The sequence below is a fragment of the Aquarana catesbeiana genome, linkage group LG02 (genome assembly GCF_042186555.1).
Source record: "Aquarana catesbeiana isolate 2022-GZ linkage group LG02, ASM4218655v1, whole genome shotgun sequence".
NCBI lineage: Eukaryota > Metazoa > Chordata > Amphibia > Anura > Ranidae > Aquarana > Aquarana catesbeiana.
The window spans coordinates 660,478,053-660,496,101 of record NC_133325.1 but is presented as its reverse complement, the minus strand read 5'-3'; the positions used below and the strand labels follow the sequence as shown (position 1 = coordinate 660,496,101).

Below are 18,049 nucleotides of genomic sequence, written 5' to 3'. Positions count from 1 at the left end.
AGTTAGTGCAGTGCATCCTGCCCACAGTGTTCTGCTAAACCTACAAGTAAGTGGGGTGCGTCCTGCTCACAGTGTTCAGCTAAACCTACAAGTTAGTGGGGTGCGTCCACCTCACAGTGTTCAGCTAAACCTACAAGCTAGTGGGGTGCGTCCTGCTCACAGTGTTCAGCTAGATCCGTTCCTGTTATCTTCTTACTGACAGGCAGGCTTGTCTTGTTACAGTAAATACAGCTACCTGAAGAAAATTGCTGGTGTACTTTTGATCCTATTAGTACCACAGTCAGGCAGCTAGACTATTTACAGTTAGTGCAGTGCGTCCTGCTCACAGTGTTCTGCTAAACCTACAAGTTAGTGGGGTGCGTCCTGCTCACAGTGTTCAGCTAAACCTACAAGTTAGTGGGGTGCGTCCACCTCACAGTGTTCAGTTAAACCTACAAGCTAGTGGGGTGCGTCCTGCTCACAGTGTTCAGCTAGATCCGTTCCTGTTATCTTCTTACTGACAGGCAGGCTTGTCTTGTTACAGTAAATACAGCTACCTGAAGAAAATTGCTGGTGTTCTTTTGATCCTATTAGTACCACAGTCAGGCAGCTAGACTATTTACAGTTAGTGCAGTGCGTCCTGCTCACAGTGTTCAGCTAAACCTACAAGTTAGTGGGGTGCGTCCACCTCACAGTGTTCAGCTAAACCTACAAGCTAGTGGGGTGCGTCCTGCTCACAGTGTTCAGCTAGATCCGTTCCTGTTATCTTCTTACTGACAGGCAGGCTTGTCTTGTTACAGTAAATACAGCTACCTGAAGAAAATTGCTGGTGTTCTTTTGATCCTATTAGTACCACAGTCAGGCAGCTAGACTATTTACAGTTAGTGCAGTGCGTCCTGCTCACAGTGTTCTGCTAAACCTACAAGTTAGTGGGGTGCGTCCTGCTCACAGTGTTCAGCTAAACCTACAAGTTAGTGGGGTGCGTCCACCTCACAGTGTTCAGCTAAACCTACAAGCTAGTGGGGTGCGTCCTGCTCACAGTGTTCAGCTAGATCCGTTCCTGTTATCTTCTTACTGACAGGCAGGCTTGTCTTGTTACAGTAAATACAGCTACCTGAAGAAAATTGCTGGTGTTCTTTTGATCCTATTAGTACCACAGTCAGGCAGCTAGACTATTTACAGTTAGTGCAGTGCGTCCTGCTCACAGTGTTCTGCTAAACCTACAAGTTAGTGGGGTGCGCCCTGCTCACAGTGTTCAGCTAAACCTACAAGTTAGTGGGGTGCGTCCACCTCACAGTGTTCAGCTAAAGCTACCTGTAGAAGGTTGGTGGTGTTCTCATACTACAGGCAGGCAGTTGATTTTGCTAGCTGCAGTATCAGTACATATATATATATATATATATATATATATCCCAGCTTAGTGCAGCTACAGGCCATTAGTATGTCTGGAAGGCCAAGAAGGAGAGGCAGACAGTCACAAGCCAATAAGAGAGGGCAAGCAGGCTCTGTGTCTAGTGCTGGTCGTGGAGACGGTGCATCCTCATCAGCACGTGGCCATGGGACACGCTTGGCCTTTTTTTCGGCAGCTGGCCATGTTGAGCCGCAACATGCGGAAGACTTGGTCGAGTGGATGACCAAGCCGTCCTCATCCTCCTCATCCTCTCTCACCCATGCCCAGGGTACTTTGTCTGGCAAAGCAGCGGCCTCTTCCCTTGGCTCAATGTCATCAGTGACTCCTTCCCTAGCCCCACCATGTCCTCCTGAGGAGTCCCTCGAACTGTTTGACCACAGTGTTGGGTACATGCTCCAGGAGGATGCCCAGCGTTTGGAAGGCTCTGATGATGATACTGAGCTCGATGAAGGCAGTAACACGAGCACGGACAGAGGGGGTGCCCAAGAAGGACAGCAATCTGGCAGTCATGCTCCCCCTGCTGCAGCATACTGCCAGGTTTGCTCCAGTGATGAGGAGGGAGGGGATGATGAGGTCACTGACTCAACGTGGGTGCCTGATAGGAGAGAGGAGGAGGAGGCGGCACATCACCAACGAGGCAGGATGCCCTCCAGGGGCCAGCCTAAGGGCAGCACATTGACTGCATCACACCCCAAAGCTCCACATGTGCAGTGCGCTGCAGTCTCTGCACGTTATTCAAAAAGTTCTTTGGTGTGGGCCTTTTTTGAGACGAGTGCATCAGATCGCACCGCTGCTATTTGCAACATATGTCTCAAGCGTATCTCGCGTGGCCAAAACATCTCCCGCTTGGGTACCACATGCTTGACCAGACATATGTTGACCCGCCATGCAGTTCGTTGGCAAGCGTATCTAAAAGACCCACACCAAAGAACAAAGAGGACCTCTGCTTGCTCCTCATCAGCTGAGATTTCCAACCCCACTAGACCTTCAGTCCTCTCTGAGACCTGCACTGAGAGGAATGAAGGTGTAGAATTAGGTGTGTCACAGCCACGTACTTGTGGGCAATCTGATTTTGGTACACCGACGTCAGATTGTACCAGGCAAATTTCCCTGCCCCAGCTGCTGCACCGCCGAAAGAAGTTTGCTCCCAGCCATCCACATGCCCAACGGTTGAATGCTAGCTTGGCAAAATTGCTAGCACTTCAACTGCTGCCTTTTCAGTTGGTAGACTCTGCCCCCTTCCGTGAGTTTGTGGAATGTGCGGTTCCTCAGTGGCAGGTACCCAAACGCCACTTTTTCTCACGGAAGGCAATTCCGGCTCTCTACCAGCATGTGGAAGGCAATGTCCATGCCTCGCTGGACAGGGCGGTCAGCGGTAAGGTGCATATTACCGCTGACTCATGGTCCAGCAGGCATGGACAGGGACGTTACCTAAGTTTCACGGCGCATTGGGTGACTCTGCTGGCAGCTGGGAAGGATGCAGGACAAGGTGCAGTAGTGTTGGAGGTTGTTCCGCCACCACACCTCCAAAATGCTAATGATTGTGACACACCTCTCTCCTCCACCCCCTCCTCTTCTTCTTCCTCCATGGCCTCTTCCTCGGAACCAGCGGTGCTCCGTAGTCGTTCAAGGGGCTACGCAAGTACGCAGGCCAAAAGATGCCATGCGGTGCTTGAGCTGGTGTGCTTGGGGGACAGGAGCCACACTGGGGCAGAGGTTCTGTCAGCTCTGCAGGGGCAGGTTCAGAGGTGGTTGACGCCACGCCAACTTAAGGCAGGAATGGTGGTTTGCGACAATGGCACCAACCTCCTCTCTGCCCTCCGACAGGGACAAATGACCCATGTGCCCTGTTTGGCTCACGTCCTTAACTTGGTGGTGCAGCGGTTCTTGGGCAGGTACCCGGGCTTACAGGATGTCCTGAGGCAGGCCAGGAAAGTCTGTGTGCATTTCCGCCGGTCATATAATGCCAGTGCTCGGCTGACGGACCTCCAAAAGGAGTTTAACCTGCCCAAGAACCGCCTAATATGTGACATGCCCACCAGGTGGAACTCAACGTTGGCCATGCTGCAGCGGCTGCACACGCAGCAGAGGGCCATCAATGAGTACCTGTGCGACTATGGCACCAGGACAGGGTCAGGGGAGCTTGTTTTTTTTTCCCCACGCCAGTGGGCCATGATCAGGGATGCATGCACTGTCCTGTCACCATTCGAGGAGGCCACGAGGATGGTGAGCAGTGACAGTGCATGCATCAGTGACACTGTCCCCCTTGTCCACCTGTTGGAGCACACGCTGCGTGGAATAATGGACAGGGCACTTGAGGCAGAACAGAGGCAGGAAGAGGAGGACTTCCTTAGCTCTCAAGGCCCCCTTTATCCAGACAGTGTTCCTGCGTGCCCGCCGATCACACAGGAAGAGGACGAGGAGGAGGAGGAGGAGGAAGATTGTGTCAGTATGGAGGTGGAGCCTGGCACTCAGCATCAGCAGCAGTCTTTAAGGGATCAGTCCCAAGAAACACATGGACTTGTACGTGGCTGGGAGGAGGTGGCTGCGGACCATGTCGTCCTTAGTGACCCAGAGGACTCCGGACCGAATGCCTCAGCAAACCTACGCTGCATGGCCTCCCTGATCCTGCAAAGCCTGCGTAAGGATCCTCGTATTCGTGGTATCAAGGAGAAGGACCAATACTGGCTGGCAACCCTCCTTGATCCACGTTACAAGGGTAAGCGGGCCATCGCAGAGGGAGCAGAGGATGAAACATCTTCGGGAGGCCTTGCAGAAAGGTCTGTGCAACGCGTTCCCAGAGACTGGGAGGTTACAAACTCCTGTTTCTGGACAACGTGTTGCTGAGGCTTCGGTCAGTCAAAGAAGGAGCGGTGGAGAAGGTGGCCGTCTGACCGATGCGTTCAGACAATTTTTTGGTCCGCAGCCCCAAGGTATGATCGGTTCCAGCAACCATCGCCAGCGTCTGTTTTACATGGTGCAGGAATACCTAGGGGCAAGATCAGACTTGGACACCTTTCCCACCGAAAATCCTCTGGGTTACTGGGTCTTGAGGATGGATCACTGGCCAGAGCTTGCACAGTATGCAATTGAGCTACTGGCCTGTCCTGCATCCAGCGTTCTTTCGGAACGCACATTCAGTGCTGCTGGAGGCGTGGTAACCGATCACAGGGTGCGTCTGTCCACTGACTCGGTCGATCGACTGACCTTCATAAAAATGAATGAGTCTTGGATCACCACCAGCTACCAAGCACCTGATGCTGATGTAACCGAATAATTTTTTTTGAAATCTCAGATCCCTTCAAAGACTGCCTATGCTGATGCTGAGTGACTATCCCTGAGTAATTATCCTCTTCCTCCTCAATCATCACGCTGATAGCTTGTAAGAACATTTTTGGTTCTGGGTGCCACCACCAGTGCCTAAGGCACAATTTTTCAGCCCCTGTTTAACAGGGGCGTGTAATTACGATTTTTGATGTAATACTTTGCAGCAGGGCTCGTTCCTGCATTCCAACTAGAGTGTCTGTGAGGGGTTGCAGTGTTGTGGCACCAGCACCAGTGCCTAAGGCCCAATTTTTCAGCCCTTGTTTAACAGGGGCGTGTAATTACAATTTTTGATGCAATACTTTGCAGCAGGGCTCGTTCCTGCATTCCAACTAGAGTGTCTGTGAGGGGTTGCAGTGTTGTGGCACCAGCACCAGTGCCTAAGGCCTAATTTTTCAGCTCCTGTTCAACAGGGGCATGTAATTACAATTCTTGATCTAATATTTCACAGCAGAGCCCTGTGAGGGCTTACAGTGTTGTGGCCACAGCAACACCTAAGGCCCAAATTTCTGCTGAGTATATAGGGCAGGACCCTACTTTCAAACAACTAACTTACAAACGACTCCTACTTGCAAACGGAAGGAGACAACAGGAAGTGAAATCTACCCCTAGGAAGGGAAATTCTCTCCTGTAAGAGTTAATATGGGAAAAACATTTCTCCTTTCCACTGATGCTTTCCAATCCATTGGGACAAAAAGTGAGGTGAAATCTTCTGAAGAGGAGGAAAGACAGCAAAACAAATGTCACAGGGGTGATAACCCTTCCCTATGTTTTCCAAAAAGCTTAAAAAAGATTTTTTGGCTGGAGCTAAACACGTTAAAAATGTACCCGTTCAAAATTACAAAGAGATTCTACTTAACAACAAACCTACAGCCTGTATACTGCTGTTCAGAGTATATAGGGCCTGGTGGCCCCACACCTTTCCTTATTTTAATTTGGGTGCGGGGTTCCCCTTAATATCCATACAAGACCCAAAGGGCCTGGTAATGGACTGGGGGGTACCCATGCCGTTTGTCTCACTGATTTTCATCCATATTGCCAGGACCCGACATTACATTAAACCCGCAAGCAGTTTTAAATGAGATTTTTTCCTTTAAAAATGACATTTGGTGCAGGGACTGTTCTAAACACGGGAAACACGCGTCACTTTACAGGCATACTATAGACACCCCTCAGGTACGATATTTAAAGGAATATTTCACTTTTTTTTTTTTTACTTTAAGCATCATTAAACTCACTGCTCCCGAAAAAACGGCCGTTTTTAAAAGTTTTTTTTGCATTGATACATGTCCCCTGGGGTAGGACCCGGGTCCCCAAACCCTTTTTAGGACAATACCATGCAAATTAGCCTTTAAAATGAGCACTTTTGATTTCGAACGTTCGAGTCCCATAGACGTCAATGGGGTTCTAACGTTCGTGCGAACTTTCGGTCCGTTCGCAGGTTCTGGTGCGAACCGAACCGGGGGGTGTTCGGCTCATCCCTAGTGGTGAGGCAGGGCGGCCGTTCTCTGCAGAGCCATCTTGGACTGCTGTGTGCTTCATGAATAAATCTGTGAGGCGGCGGGCAGTGGGGTCACTAGGGTTGGTGTCACCTGGTGCGGCAAAACATGGTGTCACTCCCCTTCTGTCTATCCTGTCCAGCGCCCTGCAGGCGCACCTCCAAATGGCCCCTGTAAATTAAAGTATAGGGTGGTATTGGGCAGGCTGGTTTGATATAGGGCAGGTTGGGGTTGTATAGTGCAGGCTGGGGTTGTATAGGGCAGGCTGGATTTGTAAAGGGCAGGCTGGGGTGGTATAGGGCAGTTTGCGGTGGTATGGGTCAGGTTGGGGAGATATAGGGCAGGCTGGGGTGGTATAGGGCAGGTTGGGGTGGTATACGGCAGGCTAGGGTGATATACGGCAGGCTGGGGTGGTATAGGGCAGGCTGGGGTGGGGTAGGGCAGTTTGCGGTGGTATAGGACAGCCTGGGTTGGTATAGGGCAGGCTGGGGTGGTGTAGGGCAGTTTGCGGTGGTATAGGACAGCCTGGGTTGGTATAGGGCAGGCTGGGGTGGTATAGGGCAGTTTGCGGTGGTATAGGACAGGCTGGGGTGGTATAGGGCAGGCTGGGGTGGTATAGGGCTGGCTGGGGTGGTATAGGGCTGGTTGCGGTTGCATAGGGCAGGCTGGGGTGGTATAGGGCAGTTTGCGGTGGTATAGGGCAGGCTGGGGTGGTATAGGGCAGGTTGCGGTGGTATAGGGCTGGCTGGGGTGGTATAGGGCAGTTTGCGGTGGTATAAGACAGGCTGGGGTGGTATAGGGCAGTTTGTGGTGGTATAGGGCAGGCTGGGGTGGTATAGGGCAGTTTGCGGTGGTATAGGGCAGGCTGGGCTGGTATAGGGCAGGTTGCAGTGGTATAGGGCAGGTTGGGGTGATGTAGGGCAGGCTGGAGTGGCATAGGGCAAGTTGCGGTGGCATAGGGAAGGCTGGGGTGACATAGGGCAGGTTGCGGTGGCATAGGGCAGGTTGAGGTGGCATAGGGTAGGTTGCGGTGGCATAGGGCAGGTTGCAGTGGCATAGAGCAGGCTGGGGTGGCATAGGGCAGGTTGCAGTGGCAAAGGGGAGGTTGCGGTGGCATAGGGCAGGTTGCGGGGGCAAAGGGCAGGCTGGGGTGGCATAGGGAAGGCTGGGGTGGTATGGTGCCAGGTTAGGACTCTATGTAGTGACATGTGCAGTGGTGCAGTAACTTACAGCATGCCTGGAGCTGAAGACGCTCTGGACTGCTGTGTCCTTGTCTCTTTCTCCTTCAGCTGTGGGATCAGCCAGTGAGTGAAGGAGTCTGTGGGAGGAGTGGAGGAGGCAGCCACACCCCCAGCTCCGCCCACCAACTCCGGCTGCCTCCGGAGACATTGGAGATCCCCGAGGCAGAGGGACAGCTTAAGACGGGGGAGTGCTACAGGCAGGCTCCCCCGCACGGCTTGGTACTCTGCTCACACCGCTCCGCTGCGGCTCTGCAAGCAGAAGTACAGTGTGTACTACACACTATGCAGCGGTGGGCGGCGGCCCCGGTGTCACCCGGTGCAGCCCGCCCCCCACCCCCATAGCAACGCTGGCCGGGACACGATGTCTGCACTCTGCAATCGCCGCTGTGATCTGCTGGTGTGCAGGGATCTCCTCCTCCCTGGGACAGACAGGCTGAGTGGCAGAGAGCCGGGTTTTTCACCCTGTGAATCAGATCACACAGCCATACTGCTCGGCGGCAAGGACACACCCTCGCTTCTCTCCTCTCATACGTCTCTCATGCAGTCCGCCCGCCGCAGCCCGAGTCTCTGCAGCAAGAGACTCGGGGCTATGGGACCCAGATTCGGGGCTATAGCCCCAATAGCCACCCCCTGGCGACGCCTCTGTGTGCAACTGACCTTTTATGTGCGATCTACTCTGCAGTGAAAGTGTGAGTGTTATTTATCGTCACCACACAGGCTATTATTCCTCGGACTGTCTGCACAATGGTTTTCTTTTTTATCCTTGAATACTATGGGAACAAAACTAGGTTTATACCCAGTCCAGCACTAATGAATTAAGCAGCAGAGTCCCTGATCTGACCACTTATTATTACGTCATCTACTGAAGTTTGTCAATTGATTTTTTCAGCAAAGACTTGAGTTCAATAATTGTTTTTCTATACTGTGGTTTTATTTGGATATTGTGGCACTTTTAATAGTTTTATCTAGGGATGCACCGAATGGGTTTTTTGGTGGCGATACCGAAACAGCACCGAAAGTGACTGTTTTTAAAAAATATTTTATACAGGAAGTGGTCAGAGACTGGGGACGTGCCCCATCATGTACAGCCTGCCAGTGCCCGTGTCCTGCCGCCTGCCAGTGCCCCATCATGTACAGCCTGCCAGTGCCCGTGTCCTGCCGCCTGCCAGTGCCCCATCATGTACAGCCTGCCAGTGCCCGTGTCCTGCCGCCTGCCAGTGCCCGTGTCCTGCCGCCTGCCAGTGCCCCATCATGTACAGCCTGCCAGTGCCGGTGTCCTGCCGCCTGCCAGTGCCCCATCATGTACAGCCTGCCAGTGCCCCATCATGTACAGCCTGCCAGTGCCCCGTCGTGTACAGCCTGCCAGTGGCCGCCTGCCAGTGCCCCGTCATGTACAGCCTGCCAGTGCCCGTGGCCGCCTGTCAGTGCCCCATCATGTACAGCCTGCCAGTGGCCGCCTGCCAGTGCCCCGTCATGTACAGCCTGCCAGTGCCCGTGGCCGCCTGTCAGTGCCCCATCATGTACAGCCTGCCAGTGCCCGTGTCTGCCTGCCTGCCAGTGCCCGTGTCCTGCCAGTGCCTGTGTCCTGCCGCCTGCCAGTGCCCCATCATGTACAGCCTACCAGTGCCCGTGTCCTGCCGCCTGCCAGTGCCGTGTCCTGCCGCCTGCCAGTGCCCCATCATGTACAGCCTACCAGTGCCCCATCATGTACAGCCTGCCAGTGCCCGTGGCCGCCTGGCAGTGCCCCGTCATGTACAGCCTGCCAGTGCCCGTGTCCTGCCGCCTGCCATTGCCCCATCATGTACAGCCTGCCAGTGCCCGTGTCCTGCCGCCTGCCAGTGCCCCATCGTGTACAGCCTGCCAGTGCCCGTGTCCTGCCGCCTGCCAGTGCTCCATCATGTACAGCCTGCCAGTGCCCGTGTCCTGCCGCCTGCCAGTGCCTCATCATGTACAGCCTGCCAGTGCCCGTGGCCGCCTGCCAGTGCCCGTGGCCGCCTGCCAGTGCCCCGTCATGTATAGCCTGCCAGTGCCCCGTCATGTACAGCCTGCCAGTGCCCGTGGCCACCTGCCAGTGCCTCCTCATGTACAGCCTGCCAGTGCCCGTGTCCTGCCGCTTGAGAAGACCCGACATGAGGAGATAGTTCATTGGAGGTGCAATCTTGGTCAGCTTGACACGGCACGGCTCCAGTAACATTTAACATGTACTATCTGCATGGGAGCACATGAATAGAACATGCTGTGTGCCCACTAACTTGTGTTTAACCAATGGGTGGGTTGGAAAGGTCTACAAGTTCTTATTCACACCTATGCAGGTTGCAGTTTGCATATTGCCGGTGCATTTTGCGTTTTTCAATACACACTTTAGATCCACTGAAGTCTGTGGAACCAAAAAGTCCCTGGCCCTTTCCATAAAATGCACAGATGTGAACTACATCCATAGGAAACCATGTTAACCACTTCAGCCCCGGAAGGATTTACCCCCTTCCTGACCAATGCGTTTTATGCGATTCAGCACTGCGTCGTTTTTACTGACAAGTGCGCGGTCGTGCGACATGGCTCCCAAACAAAATTGATGTCCTTTTTTTCCCCACAAATAGAGCTTTCATATGGTGGTATTTGATCACCTCTGCGATTTTTATTTTTTGCACTATAAACAAAATAAGTGCAACAATTTTGAAAAAAAACGCATTATTTTTTACATTTTGCTATAATAAATATCCCCCAAAAATATATAAAAACATTTTTTTTCCTCAGTTTAGGCCAATATGATTCTTCTACATATTTTTGGTAAAAAAGAGAAAAAAAAAAAAAAAAAAAAAAATCGCAATAAGCAATTGATTGGTTTGCGCAAAAGTTATAGCGTTTACAAAATAGGGGATAGTTTTATGGCATTTTTATTATTTTTTTTTTTTTACTTGTAATGGCGGCGATCAGCTATTTTTTTTTGTGACTGTGACATTATGGCGGACATATCGGACATTTTTTGGGACCATTGTCATTTATACAGCAATCAGTGCTATAAAAATGCCCCGATTCCTATGTAAATGACACTGACAGTGAAGGGGTTAACCACTAGGGGGCGGGGAGGGGTTAAGTCAGTACTAGGGATGTGTTCTAACTGTAGGGGGATGGGCTGTGTGTGACACGTCACTGATCTCTGCTCCTGATGACAGGGAGCAGAGATCAGTGACACTGTCACTAGGCAGAACTGGGAGATGCTGTTTACATCAGCATCTCCCCGTTTGTCCTCTCCGTGAGGCGATCGTGGGTATCCCTGCGGTGATTGAGTCCGTGGAACCCGCCCCACGGAGCTTGCAGCAGGCGTGCACGCACGGCGGCAAATTCAAAGTAACATACGGGTACTTTACTTTGCGCAGCCGTGCCATTCTGCCGACATATCTACAGGAGGCGGTCGGCAAGTGGTTAAATGGACTGTAGTGTGTTTCTGCAAAACTGAAAACGCACTAAAAAAAAAAAAAAAAAACATAGATGTGAACAAGGCCTAAAACCTCATCCTACTTAGTCCAGCATTAAGGCACATTTACAGTTCTGTGGTTTTCTTTGGTCATGGTGATATTTATTACATGGTAACATTAACCCTGTGGAAAATACACTTTTTGGAATTCATACTTCTGCTTTGCTGAATATACATTGGGCAAATGTAGAGCTGTGTTTCAAACCATCTGACATCACTCTAGTAGCAGCTAATGAAATCCGGCACTTGATGACCAATTATACAGATTTGGAGGTGGAACACACACTTAAGGGGTTGTAAAGGCAATAGGGTTTTTTTTTATCTTAATGCATTCTATGCATCAAAATAAAAAGCCACCTGTGTGCAGCAACAGCCCCCCTAACACTTACCTGAGGTCCCTCTCTGTCCACGAGTTTCTCAGCTGTCCGAGATTAGGAGAGAGAGGGATGGGGTCGAGTCAGGGCTCCGTGTCTGAATGGACACGCGGAGCTGTGGCTCGGGTCGCGTGTCCCACAGCAAGGTGCTTGCTGTGGGGGCACTGAACAGGAGGAAGGGGCCAGGAGCAACGAAGAGGGACCCGAGAACGGGAAGATCCAGGCTGTTGTGTGCAAATCCACTGCAACAGAGGAGGTAAGTATAATAGGTTTGTTATTTTTATTGAGGGAAAAAAAAAACAAGACTTTACAATCACTTTAATGCCACATAATTTGATTTGCACTTCAATTTAAACTCTTCTATTCAAAGCCTAATTCCATCTTTCCTTTCACTTTAGGTTTTTTTGGATCAAGCTGGCCCAAACTATTTCCTCCAGTGTGCAGAGCTCTGTTCTGGCAGCGGTAGGTGGACTCATCAAGTCAGGCTGTGTGCTCGTCAGCCATTCAGAGGAAGCCTTGTATTGTTTTCAGGGTGTATATAAAATCAATGATTTAAGAAAAAAAAAAAAAAAAAAAAATATCGATATTTTGGATTTTTATCAAATTTTATTTTAAGAAAGTACTTTTGGAGCAAAAAACTATCTAAAGATAGTTTTCTATTTAAGATACATTAATCATTTAGTTTATTCAGCATGAAATTGAGCTTAGTTATGTAGCATGAGGCTGTATATCCTGCAATATTTACATTTTTGGTAAACTCATTCAATGCATCCAAGCTCTGCAAGCTGGAATAACATGCACTGCATTGATGCATTCACACAATTTCACAGTAACCATGAGATAAACCAAAGTTCAGCAACATTCCTTTATCCCATTGTTGTGCATATCTATGTACACTACAAACTGTATGATTGAATCGGTTCTGATATCGCTGTTTTACTAACCTGACAGCTTATTCTTCTAAATAGGAAACCTTAATTTTGCTTGCAAATATTAAAGATTCTAATTACCAGCAAGAATAAGAGCACCTGTCATTTCAGATTCATCATGGCAGCACCTGTTAGTGGGCATGCACTCACCTTCTGCCGTCACGTTCCTCACCTTGTTGTCACTCTGGTAAATCACCAGCCTTCCTGTTAAAGTGAATGAGACTGTCGGCGAGTCAACAGTGGGTCAGAAGAGCTGCCGCTGCAGGACAGAGATGACAGTTGCTCTATAAAAATGATGATTTAAATCAAGCCTTTTTACTAGCGATTTAAATAGACTTGATTTAAATCAAATCCACCCTGATTTATATCAATGAATAGAAAGCGTCCTTTGAATGGTAGAGGTGGAGATTGTGAAGTTGTCTGCCCACCTCTCCACCACAGCCAATCACAGGAGGCCTTGTATTCACTGATTCACTCAGCCCGACTTGATTTTGATCCGGTAGTAGACATGGATTCCTTGCCTTGACACTGCTGCCAGAGAACAGTGCTGGATGTTGTACATGATGCTCCATGCAGTTTATACAGTGCTGACAGCAGGTACAATAATTAGTAAAGGAAACATTTCATTTGGGCCAGCTTTGTCAAAGCTTCAGTGGAAAGAAAGATGGAGTTAGACTTTAAAGTGATATTAAACCCAAAATCAAACCTGCAGATTGCCAATTCTTATAGGCATAAGGCACTGAATATTGTCATCAGTTAACTTGAAGGCTATGCCATCTTATGATTATCAAATGCTACACTCTGTAAGAAAGTTACAACACAGTCACATCAAGAAATGTATTGCTTTATTCAAAAAAAAAAAAAAAAAATTCCCAAAAGGCTCTGATGTTTCAGGAGGATGTGTGATCGGGACAATACCTGCAGTGTAGGAAATTAAATATAAAGCAGCAACTTCAGTGTTCAGGAGGGGGGGGGGGGGAGACACACATCCTCATCTCAAACTAAACAAAAAGGGATGTCTGAGGATAGGGATATGACAAATAGCTTCCTGTTCATAGTCTGAGACACAGTCTGATGAGAACAGTTCAACAAAGTGCTTTTCAGTCAAGGCTGTGCAACATCACTACCAATGAAGACCAGATGGGGGCGTCTTTTCATCCTTGTTACTCTCCAGAGAGAAAGGAGGAATCCTGACATCAAAGTGTGATCCATCAGGTCGCTCAAAGCGGAAGGTTCCCCTGAAGGAAAAATACAGGATGTGCTTGAGCAAGTGCACATTTATTACCAAAGCAAACCTGTGCTAATGCAGGGGTATTCATGCAGAAAGTGCTAGATATTTGTCATCATTCTAATGCTCTGGCTTCAATACTATCTTAGTTAAAGCGGTATTAAACCCAAAAACAAAAATATGTATACTGCAGCTTACCAATTTTCTCAGATGTGGTAACTACATTATTTTTTTGGTCTTTTCCCTTTATTTTCACTTGGTGATCCTGCCAGCAAGTCTTTTTTTATCCTCTAAGAACCGGGGAACCGCAACCCGACGCTGCTCCCTGCCATAGCTCAGATAACAGGAACATTCTACATTACAGCCAAGGCAAGTACTAGGTAAGGGGCGGGCCAGATGGGAACAGGAGAGACAGCACCAATCAGGGAGCAGAGTCCCACGCCCAGCAGATCCCGGAGTAGTGTCTGTGTTAAAGCAGCCACAGCAGAGATTAAGGAAAGAGGTGCTGTAAAATAGATATCTTTAGGGGGTCAGTGCCACAGGAGACAGCAGGCGCATGACAGGTCCTTAGTGCTGGGCTGGCAGTTTTATAAAAGGCTGCTACTTACAATGCCAGAGATATCCAAATGTATTTTGTATTATTGTGGTAGCTGTCTGAGAAGGGGAATTGGTAAATGGCTACAGCTGTAGATACTTCTTGACCACTGGGCACTTAAACCCCCTTAATAACCAGACCAATTTTCAGCTTTTGGTGCTCTCACAATTTGAATGACAATTACTCAGTCATGCAACACTGTATCTATATGAAATTTTTGTCCTTTTTCACAAATAGAGCTTAATTTCACAAATAGAAGTAATTTTTCTTCATATATTTTGGCCAAAATTTATACTGCTACATATCTTTGGTAAAAATAACCCAAATCAGTGGATATTATTTGGTCTTTGTGAAAATTATAGAGTCCAAAAGCTATGGTGCCAATATCTGAAAATTGATCACACCTGAAGTACTGACGGCCTATCTAATTTCTTGAGACCCTAACATGCCAGAAAAGTACAAATACCCTCAAATGACCCCTTTTTGGAAAGAAGACATTCCAAGGTATTTAGAAAGATGCATGGTGAGTTTTTTGAAGTGGTCATTTTTTCCCACAATTCTTTGCAAAATCAAGTTGTTTTTTTTTACTTTTTTTTTTTTTTTTTTTTTCACAAAATTGTCATATTAGCAGGTTATTTCTCACACACCACATATGCATACCACAAATTACACCCCAAAACACATTCTGCTATTACTCCCGAGTAAGGCGATACCACATGTGTGAGACTTTTACACAGCGTGGCCACATACAGAGGCCCAACATGCAGGGGAGCACCTAGGCCAATTCTGACATTTCTCTCCTACATGTAAAAATCATAATTTATTAGCTAGAAAATTACATAGAACCCCAAAACATTATATATGTTTTTTTAGCAAAGACCCTAGAGAATACAATGGCGGTCATTGCAACTTTTTATCTCGCACGGTATTTTTTTAACGTTTTTTTTTTGGAAAAAAAAACAGTTTTGTGCTTTAAAAAAAAAAAAAAAAAAAAAAAAAAAACAAAACAGTAAAGTTAGCCCAATGTTTTTGCATAATATGAAAGATGAAGTTACGCCGAGTAAATAGATACCCAACATGTCACCTTTCAAAATTGCACGCGCTTGTGGAATGGCGTCAAACTTCGCTACTCAAAAATCCCCATAAGCGACACTTTAAAAATTTTTACTGGTTACATGTTTTGAGTTACAGAGGAGGTCTAGGGCCAAATTTATTGCTCTCGCTCTACCGATCGCGCCGATACCTCACATGTGTGGTTTGAACACAGTTTTCATATGTGGGCGGGACTTACGTATGCGTTCGCTTCTGCAAGCGAGCACACAGGGACAGGGGCGCTTTAAAATTTTTTTTTTTTTTTTTTTTTTTTATTGTTCATTTTACTTTATTTTAGTTTGATGCTTTTTTCAAAAAAAAAAAATTTTGACCTCTTTTATTCCCATTACAAGGAATGTAAACATCCCTTGTAATAGAAATATGGCATGACAGGTCCCCTTTACAGTGAGATATGGGGTCAATAAGACCTCACATCTCACCTCTAGGCTGGGAAGCCTGAAATAAAAAAAGATAAAAAAAAAAAAAAAAAAAAAAAAGATCCTGGCTTCGATCGTAGCGGTGAGTCGGTAGAAGCACCGGAGGGCGGCTGGAGGGGGGGGGACGTCCCCTCTCGCCTCCCGTAAGAATGATCAAGCAGTGGAACAGCCGCTATGATCATTCTTATGGTGTAGGGAATCGCCGGCTGAAAAAGCTGATATCTGAATGATGCCTGTAGCTGCACCCATCATTCAGATATCCCTGCACAAAGTCAAGGACGTTGTATGACAGCCGGAGGGTGGGAAGTGGTTAAAACGCATTTTTTTTTTAACACAAAGTTGTCCATTTATACAATATTTCTAACACATAGCATGTACATAGCAAAAATGACCCCCCCAAAATAGATTCTCCTACTCCTCCTGAGTACGGCGATACCACATGTGTGAGACTTTCACAGCCTGGCCACATACAGAGGCCGAGTACAGCCGAGTATGGCAGAGCATGGCGGGGTATGGCGGGGTATGGCAGAGCATGGCGGGGTATGGCAGAGCATGGCAGGGCATCGCAGAGCATGGCAGGGCATCGCAGAGCATGGCAGAGCATCGCAGAGCATGGCAGAGCATCGCAGAGCATGGCAGAGCATGGCAGGGTATCGCAGAGCATGGCAGGGTATCGCAGAGCATGGCAGGGTATCGCAGAGCATGGCAGAGCATGGCAGGGCATCGCAGAGCATGGCAGGGTATCGCAGAGCACGGCTGGGTATCGCAGAGCACGGCTGGGTATCGCAGAGCACGGCTGGGTATCGCAGAGCACGGCTGGGTATCGCAGAGCACGGCTGGGTATCGCAGAGCACGGCTGGGTATCGCAGAGCACGGCCGAGCATGGCAGGGTATCGCCGAGCATGGCTGAGCATGGCAGGGTATCGCCGAGCATGGCTGAGCATGGCAGGGTATCGCCGAGCATGGCTGAGCATGGCAGGGTATCGCCGAGCATGGCTGAGCATGGCAGGGTATCGCCGAGCATGGCTGAGCATGGCAGGGTATCGCCGAGCATGGCAGGGTATCGCCGAGCATGGCTGGGTATCGCCGAGCATGGCTGGGTATCGCCGAGCATGGCTGGGTATCGCCGAGCATGGCTGAGCATGGCAGGGTATCGCCGAGCATGGCTGGGTATCGCCGAGCATGGCAGGGTATCGCCGAGCATGGCAGGGTATCGCCGAGCATGGCAGGGTATCGCCGAGCATGGCAGGGTATCGCCGAGCATGGCAGGGTATCGCCGAGCATGGCTGAGCATGGCAGGGTATCGCCGAGCATGGCTGAGCATGGCAGGGTATCGCCGAGCATGGCTGAGCATGGCAGGGTATCGCAGAGCATGGCTGAGCATGGCAGGGTATCGCAGAGCATGGCAGGGTATCGCAGAGCATGGCAGGGTATCGCAGAGCATGGCAGGGTATCGCAGAGCATGGCAGGGTATCGCAGAGCATGGCAGGGTATCGCAGGGTATCGCAGAGCATGGCAGGGTATCGCAGAGCATGGCAGGGTATCGCAGAGCATGGCAGAGCATGGCTGAGCATGGCAGAGCATGGCTGAGCATGGCAGGGTATCGCAGAGCATGGCAGGGTATCGCAGAGCATGGCAGGGTATCGCAGAGCATGGCAGAGCATGGCTGAGCATGGCAGGGTATCGCAGAGCATGGCAGGGTATCGCAGAGCATGGCAGGGTATCGCAGAGCATGGCAGGGTATCGCAGAGCATGGCAGGGTATCGCAGAGCATGGCAGGGTATCGCAGAGCATGGCAGGGTATCGCAGAGCATGGCAGGGTATCGCAGAGCATGGCAGGGTATCGCAGAGCATGGCAGGGTATCGCAGAGCATGGCAGGGTATCGCAGAGCAGGGTATCGCAGAGCATGGTATCGCAGAGCATGGTATCGCAGAGCATGGTATCGCAGAGCATGGTATCGCAGAGCACGGCTGGGTATCGCAGAGCACGGCTGGGTATCGCAGAGCACGGCTGGGTATCGCAGAGCACGGCTGGGTATCGCAGAGCACGGCTGGGTATCGCAGAGCACGGCTGGGTATCGCAGAGCACGGCTGGGTATCGCAGAGCACGGCTGGGTATCGCAGAGCACGGCTGGGTATCGCTGGTATCGCAGAGCACGGCTGGGTATCGCTGGTATCGCAGAGCATGGCTGAGCATGGCAGGGTATCGCCGAGCATGGCAGGGTATCGCCGAGCATGGCTGGGTATCGCCGAGCATGGCTGAGCATGGCAGGGTATCGCCGAGCATGGCTGAGCATGGCAGGGTATCGCCGAGCATGGCTGAGCATGGCAGGGTATCGCCGAGCATGGCTGAGCATGGCAGGGTATCGCCGAGCATGGCTGAGCATGGCAGGGTATCGCCGAGCATGGCTGAGCATGGCAGGGTATCGCCGAGCATGGCTGAGCATGGCAGGGTATCGCCGAGC

General features: G+C 49.9%; 1 protein-coding gene across 1 annotated transcript in view; it reads right to left on the bottom strand.

Moving 5' to 3' along the window:
- Nucleotides 1–11,590: 11,590 nt before the first annotated feature.
- The window catches only part of POLDIP2 (DNA polymerase delta interacting protein 2), a 38,912-nt gene continuing 32,453 nt past the window's right edge, over nucleotides 11,591–18,049 (bottom strand). The window contains exon 11 of the mRNA XM_073616605.1: nucleotides 11,591–13,470. Within this exon, the coding sequence (XP_073472706.1) occupies nucleotides 13,356–13,470 (115 nt within the window). The 3' untranslated portion in view covers nucleotides 11,591–13,355. The remainder of the gene's footprint in view (nucleotides 13,471–18,049) is intronic.